The sequence below is a fragment of the Lissotriton vulgaris genome, chromosome 8 (genome assembly GCF_964263255.1).
Source record: "Lissotriton vulgaris chromosome 8, aLisVul1.2, whole genome shotgun sequence".
In the NCBI taxonomy this organism is placed as follows: Eukaryota; Metazoa; Chordata; class Amphibia; order Caudata; family Salamandridae; genus Lissotriton; species Lissotriton vulgaris.
The window spans coordinates 37517293-37543056 of NC_141696.1; the positions used below are offsets into that span (position 1 = coordinate 37517293).

The 25764-nt window shown below is 44.0% G+C and overlaps 1 protein-coding gene across 2 annotated transcripts in view; it reads right to left on the reverse strand.

Moving 5' to 3' along the window:
- The window catches only part of LOC147693338 (transient receptor potential cation channel subfamily M member 2-like), a 623295-nt gene that overhangs the window by 184762 nt on the left and 412769 nt on the right, over window positions 1-25764 (reverse strand). For both annotated transcript variants that reach the window (XM_086933675.1, XM_086933674.1), the window contains exon 22: window positions 19876-20047. In XM_086933675.1, the coding sequence (XP_086789801.1) occupies window positions 19876-20047 (172 nt within the window). The remainder of the gene's footprint in view (window positions 1-19875; window positions 20048-25764) is intronic.

Sequence of the window (25764 nt, forward strand, 5' to 3'; positions counted from 1 at the left end):
CGGCAAACACCACACCAAATTAGATGTATTGTCTTGGAGGTGCATAGAATTTGGGGTTTAAGAAATATGATGCCTTTGTTGTATTGTTACTATGAGATTTGTTTTTTGCTACACCTGCTACAAAAACTAATGAGATGTGTTATTAAAACAAATGTCAAAGTAGAAGTAAAACTCCCTAAATCTCCTTGCACATTGTGCTCCAGAGCTGGGAAAGGCCAGAATGGGCCGTATCGTGTTAAATATGACGCCTTCCTGCCCTTTCCTTGTCATGCAGCGCAGTGCAGACAGGTGACCTGCTGTGCTGTGTTACTTCTACATAAATATGGGGCTCAATGTAAGGAATACCCCATGCTGTTAGTAGGGCAGCGAGACTCTGGATTACTTTTCCATGTGTGGATGGTGATAAATATTCCACTAGAGGAAAATGTGAGTACTTGTCAATAACTAGAAGAAATGGGTCTCACCATTTACTCTTATGCGGACGACACGCAACTTGTGTTCTCCCTTTCATCTACAGATAAATCTAATGTCTCTCCTCTCCGGGCCGAACTACTTAACATGGCCACCTGGCTCCATGAAAATAAATTAAAGATGAAAGGAGACAAAACAGAGCTACTAATCTTTGGCAATTAAAAGAATCTCTGGGGTCCAGCCCACTGGCCCAAGGAGAAGGGTGCTGTCCCAACTGCGGTGCCATCCGCACGCCACCTAGGGATAATTATCGATGATAAAATGTCTATGCAGACACATATAGCCATAACTGCCTCCACATGCTTCCTCATCCTTAAATGGCTGAGGAAAATATTGTGGCAATTACCAGACAGGGCTCAACGGACTGTTATACAGGGCTTAATTATGTCACGATTAGACTACGGTAACGTCCTGTTTTTAGGAGTTACGAATAGCACACTGAACCAACTGCAAGTAATGCAGAACTCCGCGGCGAGAATGCTTCTCAATCTCCCAGGACGGATAAGGATGACAGAACATCTTAAAAACTTACACTGGCTGAGGGTGACCAGCAGAGTAAAGTTCAAAGCACTGTGCTATATGTACAGGATCAGCTCAGGAATAGCCCCGAAGTATCTACGCAAAATGGTCCAAAAATACTTGCCCACGCGTAACCTACGCTCAGCAAATCAAGCAAAATTCATTGTGCCCAGGGTAAAAAGGGCTCGGCAAGGAGGGCGCTCCTTTTCCTGTATAGCGCCGACTTTGTGGAATTCACTCCCCTTACAACTAAGATTAGAACCCTGCTATTTACGCTTCCGCAAGGGAGTGAAAGCATGGCTGTTTGACCAATAATTGCTTCCTGCTCTCTTACAAGTAATACGGATTCAGGGCGCCGGGAAACCCTCAGGGTAGCTGTTGCGCCATATAAATGCAATAAATAAATAAAATAAATAAATAAACTACAATGAGATGGTGTGAATTACAGAGGGGTCCAAAGAAGTCAACCGTAACTCTCTCCCAAGCCTGTTTAGTCAGTTCAGACATATTTAACGGAGACAAAAAGTTGCACAGTGTAGTAATGTAGACCCCGCTGGAAGATGTAGTTTAAGTAGGATTATTCAAGATGATAACAAGTAGCTTATATTCTGTACAGCAGCCCCATCAGGAGCAGCCTGCTAGCTGCTCAGCCCTTCCATCAACTGTCACCACTCATACCCATTCACTCAAGCATTCCACTCATGGCCCACACACCAACATTACGCACAGAACACTCGCACAGGCTCAGCAGCTAGGAACAGGATAGCATAGTATATAATAACACAACATGAGAATACTACACACAGATGACAAGCTTTTCAATTCCCTTTCACCACTCACCATGAACCGATAGGTCACTGCCGTCACCTCCAGCTGCTTCAACATCCATCGCATCCACCGCAAGACCTTCAAGTGGATCCCCCCTGAGTCAACGAAGACAGTCACACACGCACTCATCACCAGCAGACTAGACTATGGAAACGCACTCTATGCCAGTATCAACAAGTCCCTATTTCGCAAACTCCAGACAATACAGAACACCGCCGCCAGACTCGTCCTCAGCATCCCACGACAGAAACACATCAGTCAACACCTATGAAGTCTCCACCGGCTCCCCGTTGAGAAAAGAGTCGCTTTCAAAATCCTCACTCACACCTACAAATGCCTACACAACAACGGACCCAAATACCTCAACGACAGAATCAACTTCCACATACCCAAAAGAAACCTCCGATCTTCCAATCTCGCACTGGCCAAAACCCAGTGCATCCACAGAGCCAGAGCAGACGGAGGATCCTTCTCTCATATTGCAGCTATAGACCTGGAATGAGCTACCAGCCGACATCAGACGCGCCCCTTCTCTGAACACCTTCAGGAAGACCCTCAAGACCTGGCTCTTCGGCTAATCAGATCTGCAGTCCCCCACCCAACCCCTTCCTCAGTGCCTTGAGACCCTCATGGGTGAGTAGCACGCTTACAATTCCCTGATTGATTGATTGATTGATTGATTGATTGATTGATTGATTGAAACATGTTTATCAAGTCGTGGAAACCACACTCGATCTCAGAGAGCTCTTTTGGTAGTAGCAATGCCACGATTATTGTCTCAAGCTCTCAGATATGACTATTCCTGCCTCTTGCAGTATGATAACATGGGTAACATCGTATGTGAGAGGTCATGTCTGTCTCTTCCTTGCCTAGGTTGCAATAATCTCTTTGAGAATGAGCATGTCTCTGTCAGAATTAGTAGCCAGAATTTGTTCAACGGACAGAGCTGCAGGCAAGCCAGATTTTAGTATGAAATTAATGTATGCTTTGGCCGCTTTAGATGTTGTATTATGATGCTGTAGCAGCAGTTGTGAAAAATAGTCTGCTGGGTTTTGATCCTTCCCCGCTTGTGCACAATAGTGTAATCATATACTTACAGTCGCAACCACTACCTCTCGATGCGAGGGGGCATCTTGGCTTTAGGATTCCCAAAAATTTGTGAGCAACGCGTGGTGGTCTGTGAACAGGATAAAGAGCTTACCATACAGAAATACATGAAAATGTTGACATGCACATACCTTGGCTAAGCTCTCTTTTTCAGGTTGAGAGTAAGCACGTTCAGTCTGAGCATTGTCTACAATGTGTCTCTGAGCTTCTGACTGTCCATTATGTTGGGCAAGGATCATACTCAAATCCACCAGGCTGCATCTACCACAATCTCCGTTTGTAACTTTTGATCAAAGTAGGCCTTTTTAGTTGCATTTTCAATTGTGTATTTGATTTGATTGAAGCTTTGCTCACATTCAGAGGATGATATGTTAATTCTCTTAGTTATGTTATGTTATGTTATGTTACATAAATTTGTAATGCGCACTGCTGCCCCAGCTAAGGGGCGTCCAGGCGCACGGCAGGTAAAAATGCAACACCACAGGAAACAGGACAGAAGGGAGAGAGGTGAATTAATTAAAACAAAACGGTTTTCAGGGCTTTACGAAAAACCAGCAGATCGTCTAACAGTCGCAACTCTACAGGAAGAGAGTTCCAGAGCTCGGCTGCTCTGACCCGGAAGGAACGGCCACCAACCCGGCACAGCCTGTACCGGGGAACCACAGTAAGTGCCTGACCCAAGGATCTCAGGGGCCGAGTAGGCACATACCATGACAGAAGGTCCGCAAGAATGGGGGGACCTGCTCCCTTCAAAATCTTGAATGCCATACACAGCACTTTAAACTGAATTCTGGCCTTGATAGGCAACCAGTGCAGTGATCTCAAAGTGCTGGAGGCAGAGCAAGTACGGGGAAGGCCAACAATAGCTCTCGCCCCAGCGTTCTGGACGCGTTGGAGGCGGGTGACCTCAGCCACGTTGGACCCAACCAGAAGAGAGCTGGCATAGTCCAGGCGAGATAACACTGTAGCCTGGACTATCAACTGCCTGGTACGATGGGGCATTTACTGTGGCAGAATCACTTTGCCCTTTCTCAATGGCTTCCTATAGGTAAAAGGCAATTCGCTGGGCAACAGGGCAAATATTTTCATTAATGTGAAGTTGCACCTTAATTGTTTTAAGTTTCCCAAGTCCATGAAACAATGACGAAAATTGATTCACTATTTCACAATGTGCATTTATGTTGTAGTTAAAATAAATAATTCCCAAGTCAGCAGCAGTATTGAAGCTGAGTAAACACTCACTCAACTAAGTACTGCGAAAGACATGAATTGGTGCTTGCACTGCCGTTTTCTTTAGATCGCATGGTCGCTACAAAGTAACCTTGGTTCTGAAAGGTCCTAGAAGTTGCCCAAGTGTACAGTTTCATTTTCAATGGCATGAAACGTGGTATCAGATATAGTTCATGATAATTTTCTGCAGGCATAATGTTCATTGAAGCATCACTGCCTAGAATACAAGTTACAGGCAACCATTCACCTTTAGCATTATCTTAGGACAATGTCAAAATGAATTCTGCCATTTCTCGTACCGATTCGTTTTGAGTTTGCGTTCTTCTATGCGAGCGGCCAGCCCTACATGTTCACACCGTTCTGTGACTGACATCATCATTGCACATCCATCTACGTCAGACTCCTTGATGTTACAGAACTTTTGGAAGATGAATATGATGATGATCAACTTCATTTGGTTTCCACTTAATTGATGTGGATGCTTATATCTGTGGTAGTGTGCTTCTGATACTTTCTGGTGCCCATTTTCTCATCTTGTCATGACACACTTAGCTTTCTTTCACTCTGCATATTTGTCCATTGACCGGACATTTACCTTCATTTGGAAAGGAGAATCCGTAGCAGGAACGCAATTTCTTTTTCTTCGGAGCACCACTTTATGCGCCCCAACCTTGTGTTTCTGCTCGCTTTTCATGTTCAGTGCTGATTCATTTTGGGCTGTTCCAGCTTCCATATCAGCAGCTCGGGGATCTGTACATTCCTCTCTCTTGCAGCCACAATTACTTTCTCCAGTCTAGGCTCCTGATTTAGTTCTCAGCAGACAGGTTACTCCATCACAATGGTGACGGATATCCTGTTTGCCAAAATACAAATCCTATAGTTTATAAAAGGATTTATATTTCATTGGCTGGGATATCCGTCACTGTTGTGATGGAGGAACTCGTCTGCCAAGATCAGAATCAGACTTTAAATATTTCACATAGCATTGGTCTTCTGAACAAATCAGATAAGCAACCAACAATGACTCTGAGTCCTGACAACCCGGAAGCAAAGCTAGCAGGAGGCCAAAAAAGGCGAGCTGCGTGCAGGCAGAGGCGACGAGGGGTGAACGAGGGGGGGTGTGGACCGCACCATCCCAGCACATCTCGGGACCACCAAGAACACCATGTACCAGCCAGCCATGTCGCGCTGGGAACCCATTCCACGCTGCTCTACCCTGTCCCGCTCTGCCACCTGCCTTGTTTTGCAGCAAACTCCTGCTCGCCAGACCCGTCCCACATCTGCCCTGCCTCTGCCCTACTTCTTCCCGTGAGATATTAAGGGGTGGGTGGCGACTTGAATATAGGAGCGTGCAGCTTGTGAGCCGGTGGGGCCGCCTACAGTCGTCTGCCCGCTGGCCCAGCTGTTTACATTTAATTAAACCACAGAGGCCCTAGCCTTGCACCAGCCTGGCATTGTATTTACTCACCGCACCCCTTCCCAACCTCCTCATCCCCCTTGCTACTGCATAGGTGGGGGTGGGCAAGCGAGAGGTTACACCGGACAGCGGGAATAGCCTGAAATACAGTGGAGTTTGGCTGCCGCTCACTGGGGGCAAATTTGCAATAAACAGGAGGCAAGGTGGCAATTTTAACCCACAAGGAAGATAAAGGGCCAAAGAAAGGGGGAGTAGCCACCCCAAGTTACAGTCATACCACAATGCAGTCTTGAAGGCTCTGGAAAGAAACAGCAAAAACCCACAAGAAGTTGAATAAAGAACCCATTCAATCACCTGCAGAATCAGAGATGGTATTACCCCACTTCTCGGTGCCACCGCTCCTGCATTTGCAGTACTCTCAACAGGGATCTGGCTCACTTGGCTGTTCCCCCGAGATGGAAACAACAACACCTCTAGGGCCTTCAATTCAACAATATAATACGCAAGATGAAATAATTAACGACACAAAAAAGAGGAGCCTCAGAGATTATTTTAAGAAACTTGGAATTACAGTCCCAGCTTTAATTAACCCTAAAGAGATGCTGTCTCCATCAGCACAGCCTTTCCAAACACCCCTTAATACAGACTCAGCTCCAATGAAAGTGTTGCCATGATTCACAAGCAGCCCCACAACCAGGTCATCAGTACGTCCCCGGATGGTCACCTTATAAGGGACAAATCTTCTACTCCTGTAAAAAAATAGGTCAAGCTCAGTCACCCAGTGAGAAGATATGTTTTATCCTTCGCAACAAGTCCATCAACCAACTAAGGAACAAAGCTCTTCGCCAATAGCTATTATAAGTGAGGATTCTTCCATAAGCCTGAGATCACCCTCACAGCAGGAAACTCATTTTCATACTAATAAAATAGGTTTTCCTGGAAACAAGATAATTTCTACCCCTCAAGCTGCACAGTAGACCAGGATTTTCCCAGGCAACATCAAACCACTTACTCCAATGACGCCTCTTGCTTTGGCTTCTCAAGAACCCCCGAAATAAAGCCAGGAGAGCCTAATTAGCACTCTTTTTCGGATTTATTTTTTTCAAGACAGAATTTAAAAAGACAAAAGATATGATTGAAGGTCATGATTCAGCAGCGTTTGAGCCTAATACTGTCTGGCCCCAGCTTTTGCAAACCCTACAATCTACAGTGTCTGCATTAAACTATCCCTCAGATACACTTGACCTACAAGTCGACCTTCTAAATACACTAGCAGTATTCACGGCAGGGATTGACAATAAATTGGAAGGCTTGAACACCTTAATTACAAAAGCACAATCAAACGTCAACATAACCCAAGCGGTTTGTTGTTGCTCACCAATAATCAACAGCTTGTCTTCGCTTCCCCAGTTCCTCACCTTGGTCCTGACAGAAATTAGGAAATTACCACCAGTTCCGCAAGGCCAAGCACATCTTTTATGCTCACATCCAACCAATTTACCTACTCAAATATCCAAAGACCAAAGTATAAAGCAAAAGAAAATCAACAACGTTTCACGAGTAAAAGCTGACAGCCAACCGACCGACAATCTAGCAGCAGTCCCTTCACCAGACAATTAAGCGGTACCCAAGGAGTATGGTATTTTCCACATAGCTAAACCGGACAATAAGAACAAAATTACATTAAAAACGGCACCATTGTTTATTTCCGAGTGTTTATTCTCCGAGATAACGCAAAGTTTTGACATCAGAGACGCCGGCATAGGGATGGGAATAACAAACAAATCCCCTCAAAATCAACACCTGAGCAAAAGGGAAAGAAAGAGACTACGAAAAAAATGTAATAAGCGCCGCACAGCAATTCAAAATATGATCAGTGATCTCCCCCATACCAAAAAAGGTAACATACGACTTGGCTCGATCAGCTCTGCAAGTTCTGATAGCATTTCCCTTCTGCCACAACGATCACCTCTACAAACAACAAAAGAGGCGATTAGCAAGATGACACAGGAATCTACTTACTGTAAAGAGCACAAGGATTTACCCGGGGCCAGGAGAGAGGTGTCAGCGAAGATCCTTCAACCCTTGATCTTAGACGAGTTGGAAAAGGTCACCAAGTCAAAATCACCACCGTGCACCTCAAAGATTGGACTAGAAGACACGACAATTCCAATAAACACAGCAAACATACTCAAGGAGAACCAAAATAGGGAAGCCATAGAACAGTGGGAGGATGAATTTAGGTCAAGAGGCAAGGAGAATTTCTAGATAACACAGTTAAAGAATCCGGACACAACACAAATGGATGAACACCCTTCCAATAAAGTGGATTACCAACCCGAGGTGAACAAGTGATACACCTGTAGCAACTATCACGCATTCAAAGGAAAATTGACCTACCCCAGACAATGGATAAAAGTAACCACATGAAGCCCGGGCAGGATCCTACTACAACAAACCAAAAAGCTAAATTGTTATTTATCCCTGAATACCTCACTCAAGGACCACATGATATCATGAATAGAGGTAACATTCTTAAACTTTTCAAATCCATTTACGAACTGCGTCATATTGAAACTAGTGATATCGTTTCAATTGAATTTAAATCCATCAGAAGTAACCAACCTACTGAACCAATGGTAATTTTTCAACAGTAGTAATCAAGGAGCAGGTAATACTACGGTCTGATCAATTTAACAAATGGGGCATTAAAATAGTTCCTCAAACCAAACCACGGTACGCATTGGTTCTTGCAAAATCTCCGGCCCCCCTAGACAAATTCGGACCACCATCTTTTTCAATACTAAGATCAGCTAAAGGTCGATCCCCGGAGGAGCTTTCCACCCTGAAATAGAGGAGTCCAAAACCATGGCGGTCGATTGGCCATGGCTGCCAGTGGCCCTGGACGGGGGAAACCAAGATTGAACAGGCCTCTCAGTATTTTCGTGGAACATTAACTGCCTTACCCCAAAATTTCAATCTCCAGACATGATAATTTTTAAAACACCACCAGGTTACATTATTGCAGGAAACATGGTCTTTGGCTAGCCTTCCAATAGAGGGATATTTGGAATATAGACTGAGCGGCGGCCTTTCAACCTACGTTTCAGCCAAGTTAAACGTTAATATAGTTCAACTGACATTCGAAGAAGACTGGATTTCCAGTATAAGGATTGGCAATTCCAAACAGACTGAACAACTGCTCTTGATTAATGTTTACGTCTCACCAAGCACCAGGGAGAAAAAAATCCAGGTTTGACCACTTAATCCAGATTTTGTGTAACCTACCAAGTTATTATAGAAGAACAGCCTGTTTAATATCCGGCGACTACAATATAAACATTTTTCAAGAACTTCCAGAAGGCCAGATATATTGGAACAAACAATGCCCACCGGTAACAAATATAGCTAACTTGGCGAATACATGGTGCTACAACTCAGCATCCAGGGTTACACAATTCTGAATGGTCGCTTCCCCATGGATAATCCACCAAATTGGACGAGAACAAATGGTTGTACTCATTCCTTTCTAGATTACACCATTTGCAACAAGAAAATGCTCCTTCTGATTGAGAGTTACACAATCGCTGCACGAGGGGACAGTGATCATCGACCCCAAGTGATCACTATGCCATTCCACGTAGCACGGCACGCTAGGACAAGCCAGACAACAAGAGGACTTCGTACCAAGAACCTCAAAAGGTTGAAATGGTCAGATCCTATTATACCAACAATAATGATTAAATGTAGAGATCTGCAGGGTTTAAGGAGCGCCGACAAAATCCCCCCCCCCCCCCCTCCCCCCCACTATATCATGGGAACTCTTCTCGCGGGAACTGCTTAAAAACTTCCCATGTACCACACGAAAAAACAAAAAAGGTAATTCAACAATACCGACTTCTGAAATTACGAAATTAAAATCATTGTGCAAGTATGCGCTAAGATAAGCACGTAGGCCCCCAGGGGAAGACCTACTATTTAATACATACAAGCAAGCTAAAAAAGCACTTCGACAAGCAATATTCTCAGAGACTAATACGCACTCCGAACAGTTCAGGTTAAAACTGATACATGCAAGTAAAAACCATAACCCAAAATCTTTTTGGTCGCTTGTTAATTCAAAAACACACACTCAAGGAGGACAAAGTAGTGCAAACATCCCTGAAGTCGAATGGGTATCCTTTCTAATGACCCACGTTGAAAAACGAGGAAAGGAAGGTCCATCGGCCAAACCTCCAACTTTGGCTCCTCAACTCAACTTACGCCAATTGCTAGGTACAATACAAGTTGGGACATCTGAGCAACCCGCTGAACTGAACAAAAGGATACCTTTTGTAACTGACACCAAATCGCTGCTCCAGCATGAAGAATTGCCTCAATGGGTACCCACAACAGTAGAACCTCTAACAAAAAGAACAGCACAAATTATAACTTAGGCCTGCTCTGATGGAGCTCCCGGGCCAAATGGTCTACCCCAGGCACTCTACAAACAGGACACCGATTTTGGGTTAAACAATTGGCACCCTTATTTACTTACTGCTGGACTAATTAGGTCTTTCCGGATTCTTGGTGTGGTGCCATTATACATCCAATTTACAAAGGTGGCAAGAGATCAGACCTGAAAAACTACAGGATGATTTCTCTATTGGTTGTTGAATCCAAATACTACGCCAAGTTGCTTCTTCAAGATCTGGCGTCTTGGGCCACAAAAAAAAATCTTATACACTCTAAACAGGCAGGATTTGTGCCAAACTCTGGTACCATAACCAACCTGCTAGCAATATCTGTCCTGTTGGATAAAGCGTCAGAGCCAGAATGCTAATGCATGCCTGTTTTGTTGACTTCAAGGCCGCTTTCAATCACGTGCCCAAACACCAACTGTGGTTTAAACTGCAGAAATGAAAGGATTCCACCTGTGCTTTTACAAGTCATAATTGAGCTTCACACTAATACATGGATCCGTATAAAACTTGGAGAAGGATCCTATATCTCCAGAAAAGTTCAAACAAACATCGAGTGGAGTGAAACAAGGTTGTGTGCTGGCACCCCTCCTTTTTAATCTCTTCATTTCCGATCTGTCGGAGTCACTTGACAAAGTCAACTCTCATCCTCCAAAAATTTCAGGGGTAAGAGTTAACAATTTACTGTATGCTGATGACCCTGTCCTGCTCAGCCACACCAGGGTTGGCTTGCAGAAACTACTCGATTGACTATCTCCCTATACCATGGAAAATGAATTGGAACTGAACTTATCAAAGACAAGGGCAATCATCTTTGGGTTAGGGAAACACCAAGGTGGTGGCTGGCAGTTCAAGGGTAAAAGTATTGATAGGGCCACTTCATATAAATGTCTGGGGGTCCACGTGGAAGGAAGGGGTTCATTCTCAAAACACAGAGACGTGGTAGAAACCAAAGCTTTGACAATCCAGGTGGCATTTAAGGACCTCGCAAAGCAGTTGTCTGGTCCAAGCCTGACCCCTATTATAAGTGTCATGAAGGCAAAAACCCTCAATTACCTCACTTACAGTCAGGAGATCATGCAAGGGAAAGACAACAGCCTCGTGAACAAAATAATAACCAGAATCTTCAAACAAGTGCTGAGCCTTCCAAAATCCTCATCCCCCGCTCAAATACGACTTGAGTTTGGTCTCCAAGATCACCGTGTAGTAGGGGCTGGAGCATTCATCGTGTTGTGCAACAAGCTACGTACTTCCAGAGAAGGAAGCTTGGAGGATTATTTTTGGCAGGAAATTTCAACCGGTCAGCTTGGAAAATTGTTCGGCATTATCTACAAGACTCTTTAAAACTCCTGGATGAAGAAGCAATCTCGAGCTCCAATCCTCTGCAGCAGGCACACAAAATTTAAGTCAAAAGAAACGTCCGCTTTGGTCCTCCCATTTGGACAGAGCCCAACTGTTACAATGTAACCAGCCAGGGGTCGTGGCGCCTCATATGTCATGCACCTACTCAGTGATGTGGAAAAAAAGATTTTTGGCCCTGAGAATGGGTGAAAGGCCATTCTTGTATCACCTGCCAGGTTGGCGCCACACAAATACCAATGTAACGTGCAGGGGGTGTGGGAGCAGCAAGGAAACAATCGAACATGTGGTATGTCTTTGCCCTGCACTTCTTAATGATCAAAAGATCTTGCAAAAGGGTGAATGGAACAAACTCGGGATTCACACTTGTCGACAAGCCATCCTTGCATCTACGAATCCGGACAATCCAGTGCTTAATATCCGGTTCACTAAGTTTGTCACAAGTTCAGTAAAAAGACTTATAGACTGCGAGAGCCAGCAAGCTATCAAGTGTTAATCCATAACAGGGAGACCTAAGCCTGATGTTGTTCTGCCAATCTATTTAGTTCTTTGTACTACTTGACAGCGATTGAATATGGTATTTTGCACATTGTTTACTTCCTGTCATCTGTCTTGTGCGACCCTGGAACTTTTAAATATTATACATAGGGGTGCTACTTATTTTTGGATAGATTTGCACTAATAGTGGTTTAGCTATCAGCTTTTTAACAATAACTAATGTGTCCCATGGCCTTAGTCGATGCCAAAACTAGAACGGATCACCATGGCTCTCAACTGTTTCTTAACTGTTTCTTAATAAAAAGGACCAATTGTCTAGATGAAGTTTATTTTAACAACATGAATAAATATAGATTATTAGGTTTTTAAAAAATTATTTATTGTTGAATTTTACACCCTTTTATTACTTACCATTTGCTTGCGACGGTATTAATGGATTAAATGGCCGCATTTAGGCAGCTTCTAAAAAAGCATGAGGAAACAATGCAAGCAAAGACAGAGGAGTCTAATTAATGCTTGTTTACCCTATGTGTAAATATTTTAGAAATTGTCCAATATACTTTTGTGTGTATTAGGAGGGGTGGTGGAGGTGGTTAGCTCTGAGGTGACTGAGATCTCTCCTTCCTGACAGCTACAGTTCCCATCTGCTAGAAGCAGGCCAAACTTTTGCCGCTTCTTAAAAAATCAAGATTGGATCCCTTGGTTCCATTGAACTACCGACCCGTTTCCCTGCTGCCAGCGCTGGCGAAGGTCTGTGAAAAGATGGCATTTCACCATCTGGACGCCTTTGTGGAGGCCTCCCATGCTTTGCACCCTGCTCAATCTGGGTTTCGTGCTGCTTACAGCACCGAAGCAGCTCTGGTTGAAATGTCAGAGAGGTCCAGGCACAGGGAGTGCCTGGACCTCTCTGCTGCCTTCGACACGGCACACCCTCAGCTCCGACTCACCCGGTTGTCTTCCATTGGCATCACCGGCTCTGCTTTGGAGTGGCTGACATCATTCCTGGATAATCAGACCCAGCAGGGGTGGATGCCTCCCTATTCGCCCTCGGCCAGGCTACTATCCACTGGGGTACCTCAGGGGTCTACTTTAAGTCCCCTGCTGTTTAACATTTATCTGACCCCTTTCATCTTTTTGGCTGAAGAACTGGGTGCAAAATTGATAGCCTACGCCGATGACACCCAGTTACTATTTACCTGACGGGCACTGACCTCGATACTTCATCTGTCCAGACTTGCCTTTCAGCCAGTCTTCCGCTGGCTTGCACTTGCACAGCTAAAGTGCAATGAGGAAAAATCAGAAATTCTCCTCTTTGGACGGTGCCCTGCCAACTTTAGGGAACTATTGTGGTCATCTGATGTTCCTTGCCCCCATTTGACGGGAAACACAGCAGAAAATCTGGGGGTATGGTTCAGGGTAAATCTAAAATTTGAGGAACACATTAAGAAACTAACCAGTTTATGCTTCGGTACCCTCAAAGCCCTGCATAGATTTTTCCCTCTGGTCCCGAGGGAGGCCAAAGAAACAGTGGCGCGTGCCCTTATTCTCTCTCGCTTGGACTACGCTAACGCCCTGCTTATTGGTATTCCAGCCTATTTGACCAACCTGAATTCAGATTATACCGAATGCCGTGGCTAGACTGCTCTTTAACATCTCGAGGAGGTCTAGTGTACCTCAGCATCTGCGTAGTTTGCATTTGCTGCCAGTGACCCAACGGGTATTGTTCAAGACCCTTATCCTTTCTCACAGAGCCATTCACGGTCAAGGGCCTCTGTACTTGAGGCGACGCTTCACTTTGTATGTACCTAAACGCCCTCTCCGGTCAGCCAACCAATGCCGGCTGGTTGTGCCAGGATTCCAGCGGTCACGTCTAGGTGGTCAATCTATCTCTGTGAAAGCAGCTGCTGCAAGGAATGCTCTCCCCGCAAAGCTTCGTGCTACTCAGGACTTCAATCTTTTTAAAAAATCACTTAAAACTCGTCTTTTTAAGATGACGCTGTAATTCCTATTTTCCCTTCCTACTGCCTTTTTGCTTGAGCATGCGCCAGGACACTCATGAGTATTTGAGAGCGCTACAAAACTACATATAACATAACATAACTTTTTTCATTGATTCACGCCCATTATTGTAATCATTTTCATTAATCAAACAATAAAGTATTCACATGACTCTGAGATGCATATGGTCTTCAATATTGAACTTGTCGAACTTACAGTGCTTAAAAAGCATATCAAGTCTCTCAACAAATTCATCTATCACGTCACCAGCTTGTTGTCTGACCTGGCTGAAAGTATACCATTCATAATTGACATTCGGCAATGGATTGAACTTGGCTTTTAACATCTCTTTGATCTGACAGTATGACACTTCATTATCAGTTTGCGATATTTTCTTTATCATTTCTTTTACTCTGTCACCAACAAAGTTCTTTAAGTATTTAAAAGTCTTTTTGTCATCTGAATCTTCTAGAGCCTCTATGAGGTGTTCAAACATTTCGATCCAGGCATTGATTCTGGCATCAATAGCCTGCTTTTTGGCAGTATCAAAAGGAGGTGGTGGTTTCAGGAATGGGGCAGCGCCATATTTGGCACTTCTTTCGCCAGCCATTTGAGAACTTTGACAGCTTGAAGACCTTTTGTGTTGTGCTGAATGCAACCGGTGACCTGGGTGGTCATTTCTGCAGGGACCAATGGCTTTGTAAGCACACCCCCGTGTGTGTCCTTGGATTGTTTGCCCGATTCTGAGGTCATTTAAGATTTTCTTCATTCGCACTGGTAAGTACACTTGTACTATCTGTACCAGATTGACACTGCCTTTAGTGATTTTTTATACCTGGATGTTGCTACCTTTAGTGTTTCTTCGCACTTGTCAATTCTATTTTCAGCGATTTCCTGAACCTGGCTGTTGCTGCTTTTAACGCTTCTTCGTACCTTGTTGTCTCTGCCTTTAGCGTTTTTGCTTCATATTGATTATGGCTCTGTGGCACCTTGTTTCTTCTTTCAGCATTGTCAGTTGATTTCTGGTGGACTTTCTAATTGTGCTGCTCAGTGGGACCTTTAACTTCTTGAGGGCCTCATAAGAGCTGAAGTGGCGCTTTGACTCAACACATACTGACAGGAGACTGCTTCTGGGCTGTATGTGGCATGCACAAGCAGTTTGCTGGACCACAGCAAATTCTCAGGGAGAGCAGTCTTTAATCTTTGGGGCACGTATCCCATGCTTGTCACCAGTTATAGAATCCTCCCCAGCCTGGGAGCATATAAAGAACCACGCCACACACAGAACTCTGTTTTGCATGTATTTATTCTGCAGCAACCAAATGTTAACTTGGTGCACTGCATTATAAGCTTTATAAACAGAAGACACAACATCCAACATTACCCCTCCTACTCAACCTGCTCTGAGGGATGTGGCAATGGTTTCACCATCACCGTCCATTTCCATATGTGTAAGTCTACTGCTGAGACCTGCATCCACAGCTACCTCGGTCAAGGTATGCACTGTAGAGAGCCAATTCTTGACACACCCACCTACCTTTAGTTCTTTGGGCCTTGGCAGTAGCAGTGGCACCAGTGGCCCACTAAGAAAATTCTTCACCCAAGTTTGTGCCTTCTTTATGAATAGAGAGCAGGAGGTTAACATTACAATATGCTCCATTTGCAATGCAAGTGTTTATCAAGGTAAGCCTGGTTCACACTATGGTACTGGATACCAAACGACGCATATGAAAAACATCATGCAATGCTGTATAAGGAACACCTTAAAAAAATTGATAGCTAGACGTAGGGTTTTTAGTAAAAGCAGGAAGATTGGCGCTCCGACTGGTACGCGTTATGTGTACTTTGCTTGGAGTATGGACAGTGCTGCCAGGTCATGGGAGATACCCTATAACGCTGTGAGTGCGTGAGTTGGCAAACCCACACCAGTTACCAGAACACAGTCCTGGGCACACGTATTTAAGGATAAAACAATGGTATGAATGTCTTGTATAGTTCAAATTGCCGTGGTCGACACCAGTGTTTTGTTCAGCATTATTTAATGAGGCATAACAAAAGAAAAACAACCAGCCACCACATGTTTAGTCACAACAGGAAATTATCCTGTGACTCTTAAGGGCTGTGTGGCGTTACGAGAAGGAGAGGGTTGTCTCACAAGGCCGGTGATAATTCCAACCCAGTCCGGGGATCAAGGAGGACCAGTGGTAATAGTTGAAGTCTCAAGAAATTCTCTTGAAGGTCGTGGACACGTTTAGGTACAATGTGTAGATGAGGCGGTGGAGGTGGCGAAGTGCGAGCTGCCTAGGTGGAAGCAGGGTACGTGTGAGTGCACATAGGGGCGGGTATGGCAGACTGCGGGAAGACGTCAGAGGCCTAGCAACACAACAAACTGGTCCGTAAAGAGCGGGAAAGCGGTTGCGCTGTACTGAAGGAGTATCTTCAAAAGCCTGAGTGCGTCGCAGTCGTGGCCATCCAGGGTATAAGATGGAGCTGGAAGGCGTGTGCGCCATACTGCTGAAGTATGTATGGTTAAGAAAGCAGCAACCCTTGTTCCGTTTTGAATTCCGTATGCGGAAAAATATTGCTACAGTTAGTGGTGGTGATGAGAGAGGGGAATCAGCTACGATCATGGTGGAAGTTGATGGGGAAGAAGACTGTGAGAGCTTTACGCAAAGCAGCCCTACCTGCAGCAGTGCACGCATTTTCTTTTGTGGAAGAGATTTCTTTGAATTTGTGGCGGCCAGCTGGCTGAAATGGAAAGTTCCTACCGGGACCTATTTTGCCAGAACAGTGTGTTGCACTTGGTTAGACAAGCTTTGTAGCAGAGTGCTGTTCACACTATTTACCTGATGACTGACATGTGGACCATTTGTCAAGCAACTGATGACATAAGTATCAGTGCACACTGGATCTCTTTTGTGGGGGTTAGGTAACAGGTGTCTACAGGTCTCAGTGTTGAAGATCCTTTTAAGAGAATTCAGTGACATGCACAAGTAGCCATGAGAAAAATCCCATACAGCTACATACATCTTGGAAGACTTTAAAAGCAAGGCATTTGAATGGCTGCAACTCAGTGGACATAAAAATTGCGTTTGTTGCCATGGACAATGTCAGTAATAAAGGCCATGGCAGATTGTAGCTATTTCAGGGTGCTGTGCTTGGTGCATTGCATCAACCTGTTTGTGCAGGACTTTCTCAAAAAAGAAAACATAGTCAGCAACATACTGATCACTTGCAAAATAATCTGCGCTCATGTCAGTCATTCTTCTAAAGCCTGGAAGCAGTTGAGGATCATATAGCATGCTAACAGGGTGCCAATTAAAGCCCACACACAGGAGGTGCCAACACATTGGAACTCAACTGATTACATGTTGCAACATCTGTTTGAGCACTAAAAATCAATTAATGACTATGGCAGTCAAAGAGGAGGTACGCAACTGGGAAAAGCATGGGGAAATGGAGCCTAGTCATATGCATGACATAGATGCTGCTTCCTTTTGAGGTTTTCACACTAGAAGAAAGCTAGGAGGACAGTACAATGAGCCAAGTTATCCCATTGTTTCATCTGCTACAGGAACAGCTAAAAAAGGTGTTGCAGAGGTCCGCTGGTGTGAACAGAAAAGCGTATGAGTTGGCTGAAAGCTTAATCCTTCAATTGGCTGTTAATCCAAGAATGCAAAGAAACATTGTATCATCCAAAGAGTACATCTGTGCCACAATAAATTATTTTCAGAAGTGGATATTTCACTATACAAGATGGGGATTGTTAAGCAAGCAAGAGACCTGGAAGAAGAACGGCTGGAAGATACACTCCCGGGCAGAAGTTCTGGTGTGCAGCCTTCAACCTCCAGAGAAGGCAGTGCTTTTGTCTCACAGCAGCTAATACCAGCAACAAGAACACCAGAACCAACAATATCAACAGAAGAATCAGCCCCAACATCTGCAATGGTTTGGTTTCAAGAGGCAGGGCTTAAGTCAAGTGCAGAGGCAAAGGCAAAAGAGGTTGAGCAAGTGGCAGCAATAATGACCAATCAGAGGATGTTCCAAGACTATGATCCAAAATAAGTCTATGTGGTTCAAAACCCATTGGTCATTTGGTATGGGAAGATGGCTAATTGCCAGAGCTCAGTAGGCGGGCAATTTAAAGTGTCTGGTAGCCATGTGTTTGTTGAGTGTGTATTCAGTGCAGTTGGTGCAGTTGTAACAGTGAGAAAGAACAGTCTCTTGCCTCAAAACATGAAGAGATTGACCATGATTAAAGTTAACCAACACTTTCTGTAACACAATTACACTATTCCTGAAATACCACAAGAGTAGGAGGAGGATAAGGGCGATTGGTCAGACTTACGTACACTAGCTGACAAACTTCTGTGTGAACCACCTGATTTTATGGACAAACTCTATTTCCCTGACTGAGTAGGCCACCATAGAACTTTAAGAATACCGTTCAACTGGTTTGCCAAAAAGAAATGGATGTAGCTAGAGGAATATTACATATTTTGTTTGTGTCTGACTAATGCAGTCCCGCCATTTAGGCACATGTATGACCGGATTGGAGTTGGACCTGTGTGCATTGAAGAAACCTCTCCATTCCCTTCAAGGACATTGGAGACAATGCCTGCCTACGTCCCATGCCTATCCTTTATTTTCATTCCCTGGAAGTCCTGCCCCAGTATATATAATTTAACTTACAAGGTAGCCAATATGTTGCTTCCATGGGAAAAAAGGAGATACAATAAGACCAATGTGTATCACTGTGGTTGGAATGGGATAGGCAACTTTTGCACCAATGAGTGATATATTATTCAGTGAGTGTTAGTGAATATTCATGATTTATGTGGTGGCAATGAGGGAGGGTGTTCAACTAAATTGTAAACTTGATTTCAACGGTTTGCATGCTTGAGAGCTGATGGATGATTTTGTCGGAAGGTAATTGGCCCTTTCACATTTAGCTAGATTTGCTTGCATGGTCCACTCCTCACTGTAAATTTTTTTCTGGTTCTTTAGTTTATTGGGATTTTGTGCAACAAAGGGGTCTATTAGGATGGCGGGTAGATCCACCCGCCAAAACACACCGCTGGACGTCCTTTTACCCCGCGCCACATTAGCATGATAGGGGGTACTGCCGCGGACGGAAAGACCGTCCGCCGCTTTTCCGCTGGTAGGCAATCATCACGATTGCCTACTGGGAGGCAAAGACCTTCAATACATGCTTACAGCACCGCCCGCCACAATGCAATATATGCAGGATGCGACCGTTAGGGTGGCGGTTGCATCCTATTTGACCCCAAAGTATTTGTAATTAATAATACCTAAATATAAGGGTCTGCACATTACTCCGGGATTAATTCAGACACAGTTCATCTAAATGATATGACTCTTTTCAGGGTATAATGTGTTTCTTTGATCCTATCTCACTGTCAGTGATCAATGTCTAAAGTGTAATTAATACAACATACAATTTTATCAAGTTTTCCTTCAAAAAGGATCACTGGTGTAATACATATAACTATAAGCAAATTCAATAACTTATTCTGTCTCAATGAGTATACCATTGAAATTCTTCAGCGGTACTAAGCATCAAAGGTTCCATTGTATGTAAATACTTGCATTAAATGTGTGAACAAATGTAAAAATTATTAGATGACCAGTCAAAAGTGAGTTTCCTCATGTGCACAATGCCAACTATCACATTAATAATTGCTTAGTTATTCCCAAATTTCAAAAATTCCATGTAATATCGCTGGCCCCAACGCACATATGCCACTTTCAGAAGTCACAAACGCCCCCAAAGCACACTAATAATATTGTCCTCTGTAGATTGTTAACGTTTGTGCATAGAATAAGCAATTTGAAATAAACTGCACTTTTTCAACAGGCTTAAAACACTATTGCTGATGCCCTGGGAGGAGGGAGGGGTGTAGGAATCACAGAAGGTAAGCTAGAAATAAATATGGCATGTGACATAAAAACATGGTGGTTCCTTACTGTCAACATCAGTAGGTATCTGCCCAAAGAGTGTGAGGTATGGCTGATAAAGCACACTGCGGAAGATCCAGTCCAACCGTTGTTCATTGTTTACAATGATGGCTTGCTTAGATACCCCAAAAGACACAATCCAAACAGCCAACAGAAAGAGGAAGAAGAAGATGTCCTTTGTCTGAAATAAGAAATAAAATAATGTAAGCCCCTTCAGCAAAAATATACTACTTTTTGTGCAACAGTGAGGCACATTTACAAGGTGTAAAGTGGTGATGGCATCACCACTCAGTGAAATTAAAAAAAACAAGCCTTGCATCATTTATATCATAGAAAGCAGGAATAGTATTGCATGAAGATGCAAAGCACCAAAATAGATTGCAAAAGTGAACAGCAATGCAGAAGATTTCAATTTTCAAGCCCGTAAGATCCTACTGTCCTGTCTTTCTTGCCATGTAGCTCAGTAGCAGCCAGATTTTATGAACAGTCATTCATGAAAGCTGAAAAGCAATATAAGAACTACAAAAACCCTGTGCTTGGGTACTGAACTAGCAACCATTACAATCACAGGTGTCTCATTAGCCCTCGATATATAGTCTTTGGACATCCTGCTCTTCACTTTCTTGCTGCTGGCAGTCACTTAAGTCTCTGCACACTTTCCTTTCAATGGCTTTGATTTGGTTCATTCATTGTGTACAGTGGTAAAGTGGATATTATTTAGAATGCTTGGTTTTTATCATTTCTATGGCCAAGACGAATGGCTTTTAGTTCCTGTTTAACCCATTGACCGCGGCGGAATGTGATTTATGACTGGGCCTGGTAAGGACGGCCCCCGGCTGTCCTCCGCACACGCCCACCATGACGTTGGGGGGCCGTCTGACGCACGCAAAGGGTTAATGTGCACTGATATTTAAACACATTATTAGGCACTTGAACTCAATACTAAATAGGACTGTAAACAAAATGGGATGTCTTTTAATGTTGGGGATCATTAACACATTTAAAAGTACTTTCCATTTATGTATGTTGTTTGAAGCTCGTACCTATAAGGGATAAAAGTACCTGCTTATGGTGATTTAGCTTAATTTTGTACCAGCTAGGACATCAAAATACTGGTGGTGCAGGTAGTAAACCGGTCAGGTGGCAACCCTACTTGCAGCGCCAACAAAACCATTTCGATCCCTGAGGGGCTGTTGTGCCATCAAATGACTACTCACCTGTGTCAAGCGCGTCCTTCCACAGTTGGCTCACGTTCTCAAGGAGGTCTCTTGACAATGCTAGGGCTCCATAAGTATTTCTATTAGATAATATTTACCCTTCTGCTTCAAGGTCCACCTCTCACATAGGATAAAACAAGTCCTGTCGCCTATCAGAGTTCCAACTTAAACTCCTTCAAAAACGTCATTGTTTCCAGTGCACAGCCTTGGATTTGCACAATATCAAGAGACTGTTCATTTCATCGAGACATATTTGTCTATCATTAACTCATACAACCACTATCACAATCCCTCACTCACACATACAGTCACACATATACTCCAACACTCACCTATACACTTACTCACCCATTTATCACTGACACATCCATTGACTTACTGACAGAGCCACACACACTTAGCTACTTATACAGCCCATTTCTTATACACCTACAAACCTAAACACCCACTCACTCATCCATGCAGTCACACACCCTCTCACCCACCCCCACTGACACTCATACAGCCATACAGGTACTCAGACAACCAATCAGTCACACATATGCTCACTCATGTACCCCTTCACCAACACATACATCCACTTAGATACCATCTGACAGACTGATACAGACATTCAGACAAACGAGTCAGTGACCCATACATTCACTGAGTCACCTAATCACTCACTTATACAGTCAGTCACCCACCTACAGAATCATCAATACAGGCATTCATACACCCTCTGATTCATCACTACACCTTTGTACATATATTTAAAACTCAGAAACATTTTAAAAACACTCACAGTCAATGGATGATGTCATCAGTGATGTCATTGACCATGTCCTGAGTGATGTGATATGTGCAGTCATAAGCAGTGCATTGTGGGGGCATGAGTTATAGTTAGCTCAGCTAACTATAACTGCTGAACTTCTCTGGTTATGTACGAGCAAAATGTCATCCTATTATAACGTCCCTGTAACCTTTGTTTTTTTCAGTGAATTTCTACGGTTTTTTTAAATCTATTTCCTAATTAAAACATCCCTGTAATCTTTGTTTTTTTAAGTGAATTTCTAACGTTTTTTTAATTCTATTTCCTAACTATTATGTCCCTGTAAACTTTGTTTTTTTCATTGACTTTCTAAGGTTTTTAAATGCTTATATTGTACATATAGGGGCCGATTCTGATTCGGGAAAAAACACTCCGAATAGCCATACGGAGCGTTTTTCCCGTACGAATCGTACCCTGCAACGTCCCCGTATGTACGATGAAGTACGATTCGTACCAGGAGCAGGACTCCGTAGAATCGTACAAAGACCGTACGACTCTAATCTCTGCATGATTCTCCCTCGGAACCCACTGTACGCGACATCCGTACAGTTCGAAGCAGGTTTTCCCGACCCAGCAAGTATGATTTGTGTCGGGTACAGTAGGACGCTTTTTTTACGGGAGCCCAAAACGTCCCGAGTAGCAGAGTTCGCCTTGAAACAGGTACGGAACACCACCCCCCCCCCGAGTACGGTGTGTACACCCCATTATCGCAGGGGTACGGTGCGTACCCCTGCGATCATGAGGTGTACATACGTACGGTGCGTACACCCTGCCATAATGGGGTACGGTGCGTACACCCCATGATCGCAGGGGTACGCACTGTACCCCTGCGATCATGGGGTGTATGCACCATACGGTGTGTATGTGATTGTGTGGTTGTCCGTATGAATCGCCCTTACCTGACGTGGACCGTACAAATCGCGTCCTCATACCCCGGCCCGGATCGTACTCGTCGGATCGTACAGCATGTTTACGAATCGTACGGTTCACTGTGAGGGTCCGTGTCGTACCGTTTCACCCTTGCAATTCGTACGGTTTGCAACGATTCGTAGGATTGACGAGATACGGATCGTACTACGCAATTCGGACGGACGTGTACGATTCGTAGGGAGAGGGCTCCGGATACGATTCTGACGGACACTTTTTTCCCGAATCGGATTCGGCCCCATAGTCTCACTGTATAATACACATGGCACTTATGTATGTCATTTATGTACTCCTTTCCTGCCCTGACGAAGTTCTTCTGAATGAAAAGCGTTGGCTGATGTTCTGTTTTTGTTAATTTTGGATACATTTAAATAAAGGATGATACCAACGAAGGAACTGATCTTGCTTCATCATTGAACGTCATCAGACTCTGGTAGTGCACCGCTCCATTGCTTTCCCTCTTTCAGTTTCTACTTGCCTCAACTGATGTTGCCATTTACTTCAATGGGCATGGCTAGAATGCTTCTGAAACTTTCTGGTATCCATTTTGTTTTAACTACGTGACACACTTAGTTTTCCCATATCTTTGCAAACTGTTACAAAATGGTTCACTTTCCCAAAGCCTTTGTATATATGTCCAATGGCGGGACATTTACGTTCATGTGAAAAGGAAAGTCCACATTAATAACACAACTTGTTTTTCTTCGGCGACATCACTTTGTGACCTTCAACCTCGTGTATTTTCTTGCTCTTCGCATTGAATGCTGATTCACTCTGGACTACTTCCGCCTCCATGTCAGCCGATTATAGTCGGCACATTCTTCTGCTCTGGCCACCATGAGCACACGTTGCAGAATGAGTGTTTATCTAAAAATTTGGCATCTGAAGGAATTCGAAATGCAACCATCCATGACTCTGAGACAAATGGATTCTTCATCATTAAATTCACTGAACTTACAGTGTGTAAGCATGTCCTCAAGTCTATTGATCAATGCATCTATCATTTCACCAGCTCTTTGTGTCTCTTGGTTGAAAAGGAACATTTTAACGTCATCATTGTGTATCAGATTGAACTTGGTGTTCAGCACTTCTCTGATTTGACCATATGAAGTCTCTTCCCCTCTTGGTATTTTCTTTATCACTTCCTTCACTCGATCACCTGCTATGTTTTTGAGATATTTGATGATCTTTTTATCATCTGCTTCTTCCAGCGCATCATTGAAAGCTTCAATCCAGGCAGTCTATCTGGCACCAATATTTTTCTTCCTAGCGACATCGAAAGTAGACGATTTCAGAAAAGTGGTGGCTGTATAACCATTTGTGGAACTTATTGATGTTGAGAGTGCAGTTCTTTCCAGAACTGTTTGATGTCAGCTGGGACCTGTTTCATTTATACCATCTCTAAGGCCTTACAATGTGGTGGCCTCTAAATAGTTGCGGCCAAATTTAGCTAATGTGGCCTCTTTTTTCTTGGTCATTGGAGTTTTTCACTCTTAGGTGACCTTTGGATTTTTACTGAGACCCGCCCGACAGCTTCCGTGGGGTGCAGCTTAAGGTACAGACAGCTCCGTAAGCACAACCCTGGTCTACTCACTTGGGTCTGTGTGCTGAAACCTGAGGTCATGTGGCTCTCTTTGCTCTGGTACTGTTGAGTAGATGATTGTTTCTTGTATCTGAGGTATGTCGCGTTTGACGCCTCTTTACGTTTTCTTACACCTGGTTGATCTCTGTCTTTTAGCATTTATTTTCCTGTTTCTTATTTTCCCCGCAGTGTTTTCTTGCAATTAGCTTTCGCTGCTTGTTGCAGGTGCTATACCTGGTTATCTCATCATCAGTTGTAGCCTCCTACCCAGCTCTATAGCACGTAAATGATTACTCCACACATGGAGCTCTGTATTACACAACTTTATTCTTCAGGGTGTAACCGTTAACTGAAATGCACTGCATCATGAATTTTATCAAGCCCACCCAAACACTTATGTCTCTAGACTATGGAGTCTGTTAGGGACCTGAAGGTTTCCATTTCTATAAGACACTACAGTTCCTGCTGCCTGTCTGGGGTGGGGAACAGCTGGCTTCCTGCTCTCCCTCTAGACATCCACACACAAAGGAAGGATAGGTATGACTGAGTGGCCATCTGCATAATGATGGCTCATCCTGAAGCAGGATGTGAGAGAGAAGCTGACACTATCACCTGAAATGGTTGTATCCCATCCCCACACAAAAAATGATTATCCCTTGTAGTGTGGTTGGAGCAAGGTCAGGAAGGGAGAACCCCTAAGCCCTTCAAAACTTTCTTTGAAGTCTCCCACAATTCAAAGGCACCACTGACCATAAGTACTGGACATCTGGCACTAGCAAGTCAGTTCTGGACCTATGACTACCCTGACAAAAGGACTGCCACTCTGCTGGACTGCTGTTTTTCTGGACTTTGTCTTGCTGTGCTCTTGCCTTGCTGAGCTGCCCTGCTACTTGCTGCTCTTCTGCCTGGGTGAGAAGGACTTGAACCCAGAGTGACTTCAAGGCTTGCTGGCTTTGCTCGTGTTTCCAAGTCTCAGGGATATCAAATACTTGATGCCATCTGCACCTGGACTCTCCATGTTATGAGTCTACCTTGCCAAGTGGTGTCATCCAAGTCCTGGAACCTTGGAAGTAAGGCTTAAGGAGCTGCTTTGAGAACCCATGAATCCTATCCGCAACCGGCGCATGTCCGCCTTTGTGTTGATCGGAACCCAGGCATTCTTGTTGCTGAGTGGAGTGGACCCTGCACATTTCCCCCCGAACCAGCCTATTGCCCTTATGATCAATGTATCGGCTAGTGCAGGAGAAACAGCTATACGTTGCATCACGACCCGCCGCCTCACACTAGTAACCTATGCGTCCCCACAGTTGCTTGGTGAAAACCGATGATTCTCGTCCACTGCGTGGCTCGATATTGATGCA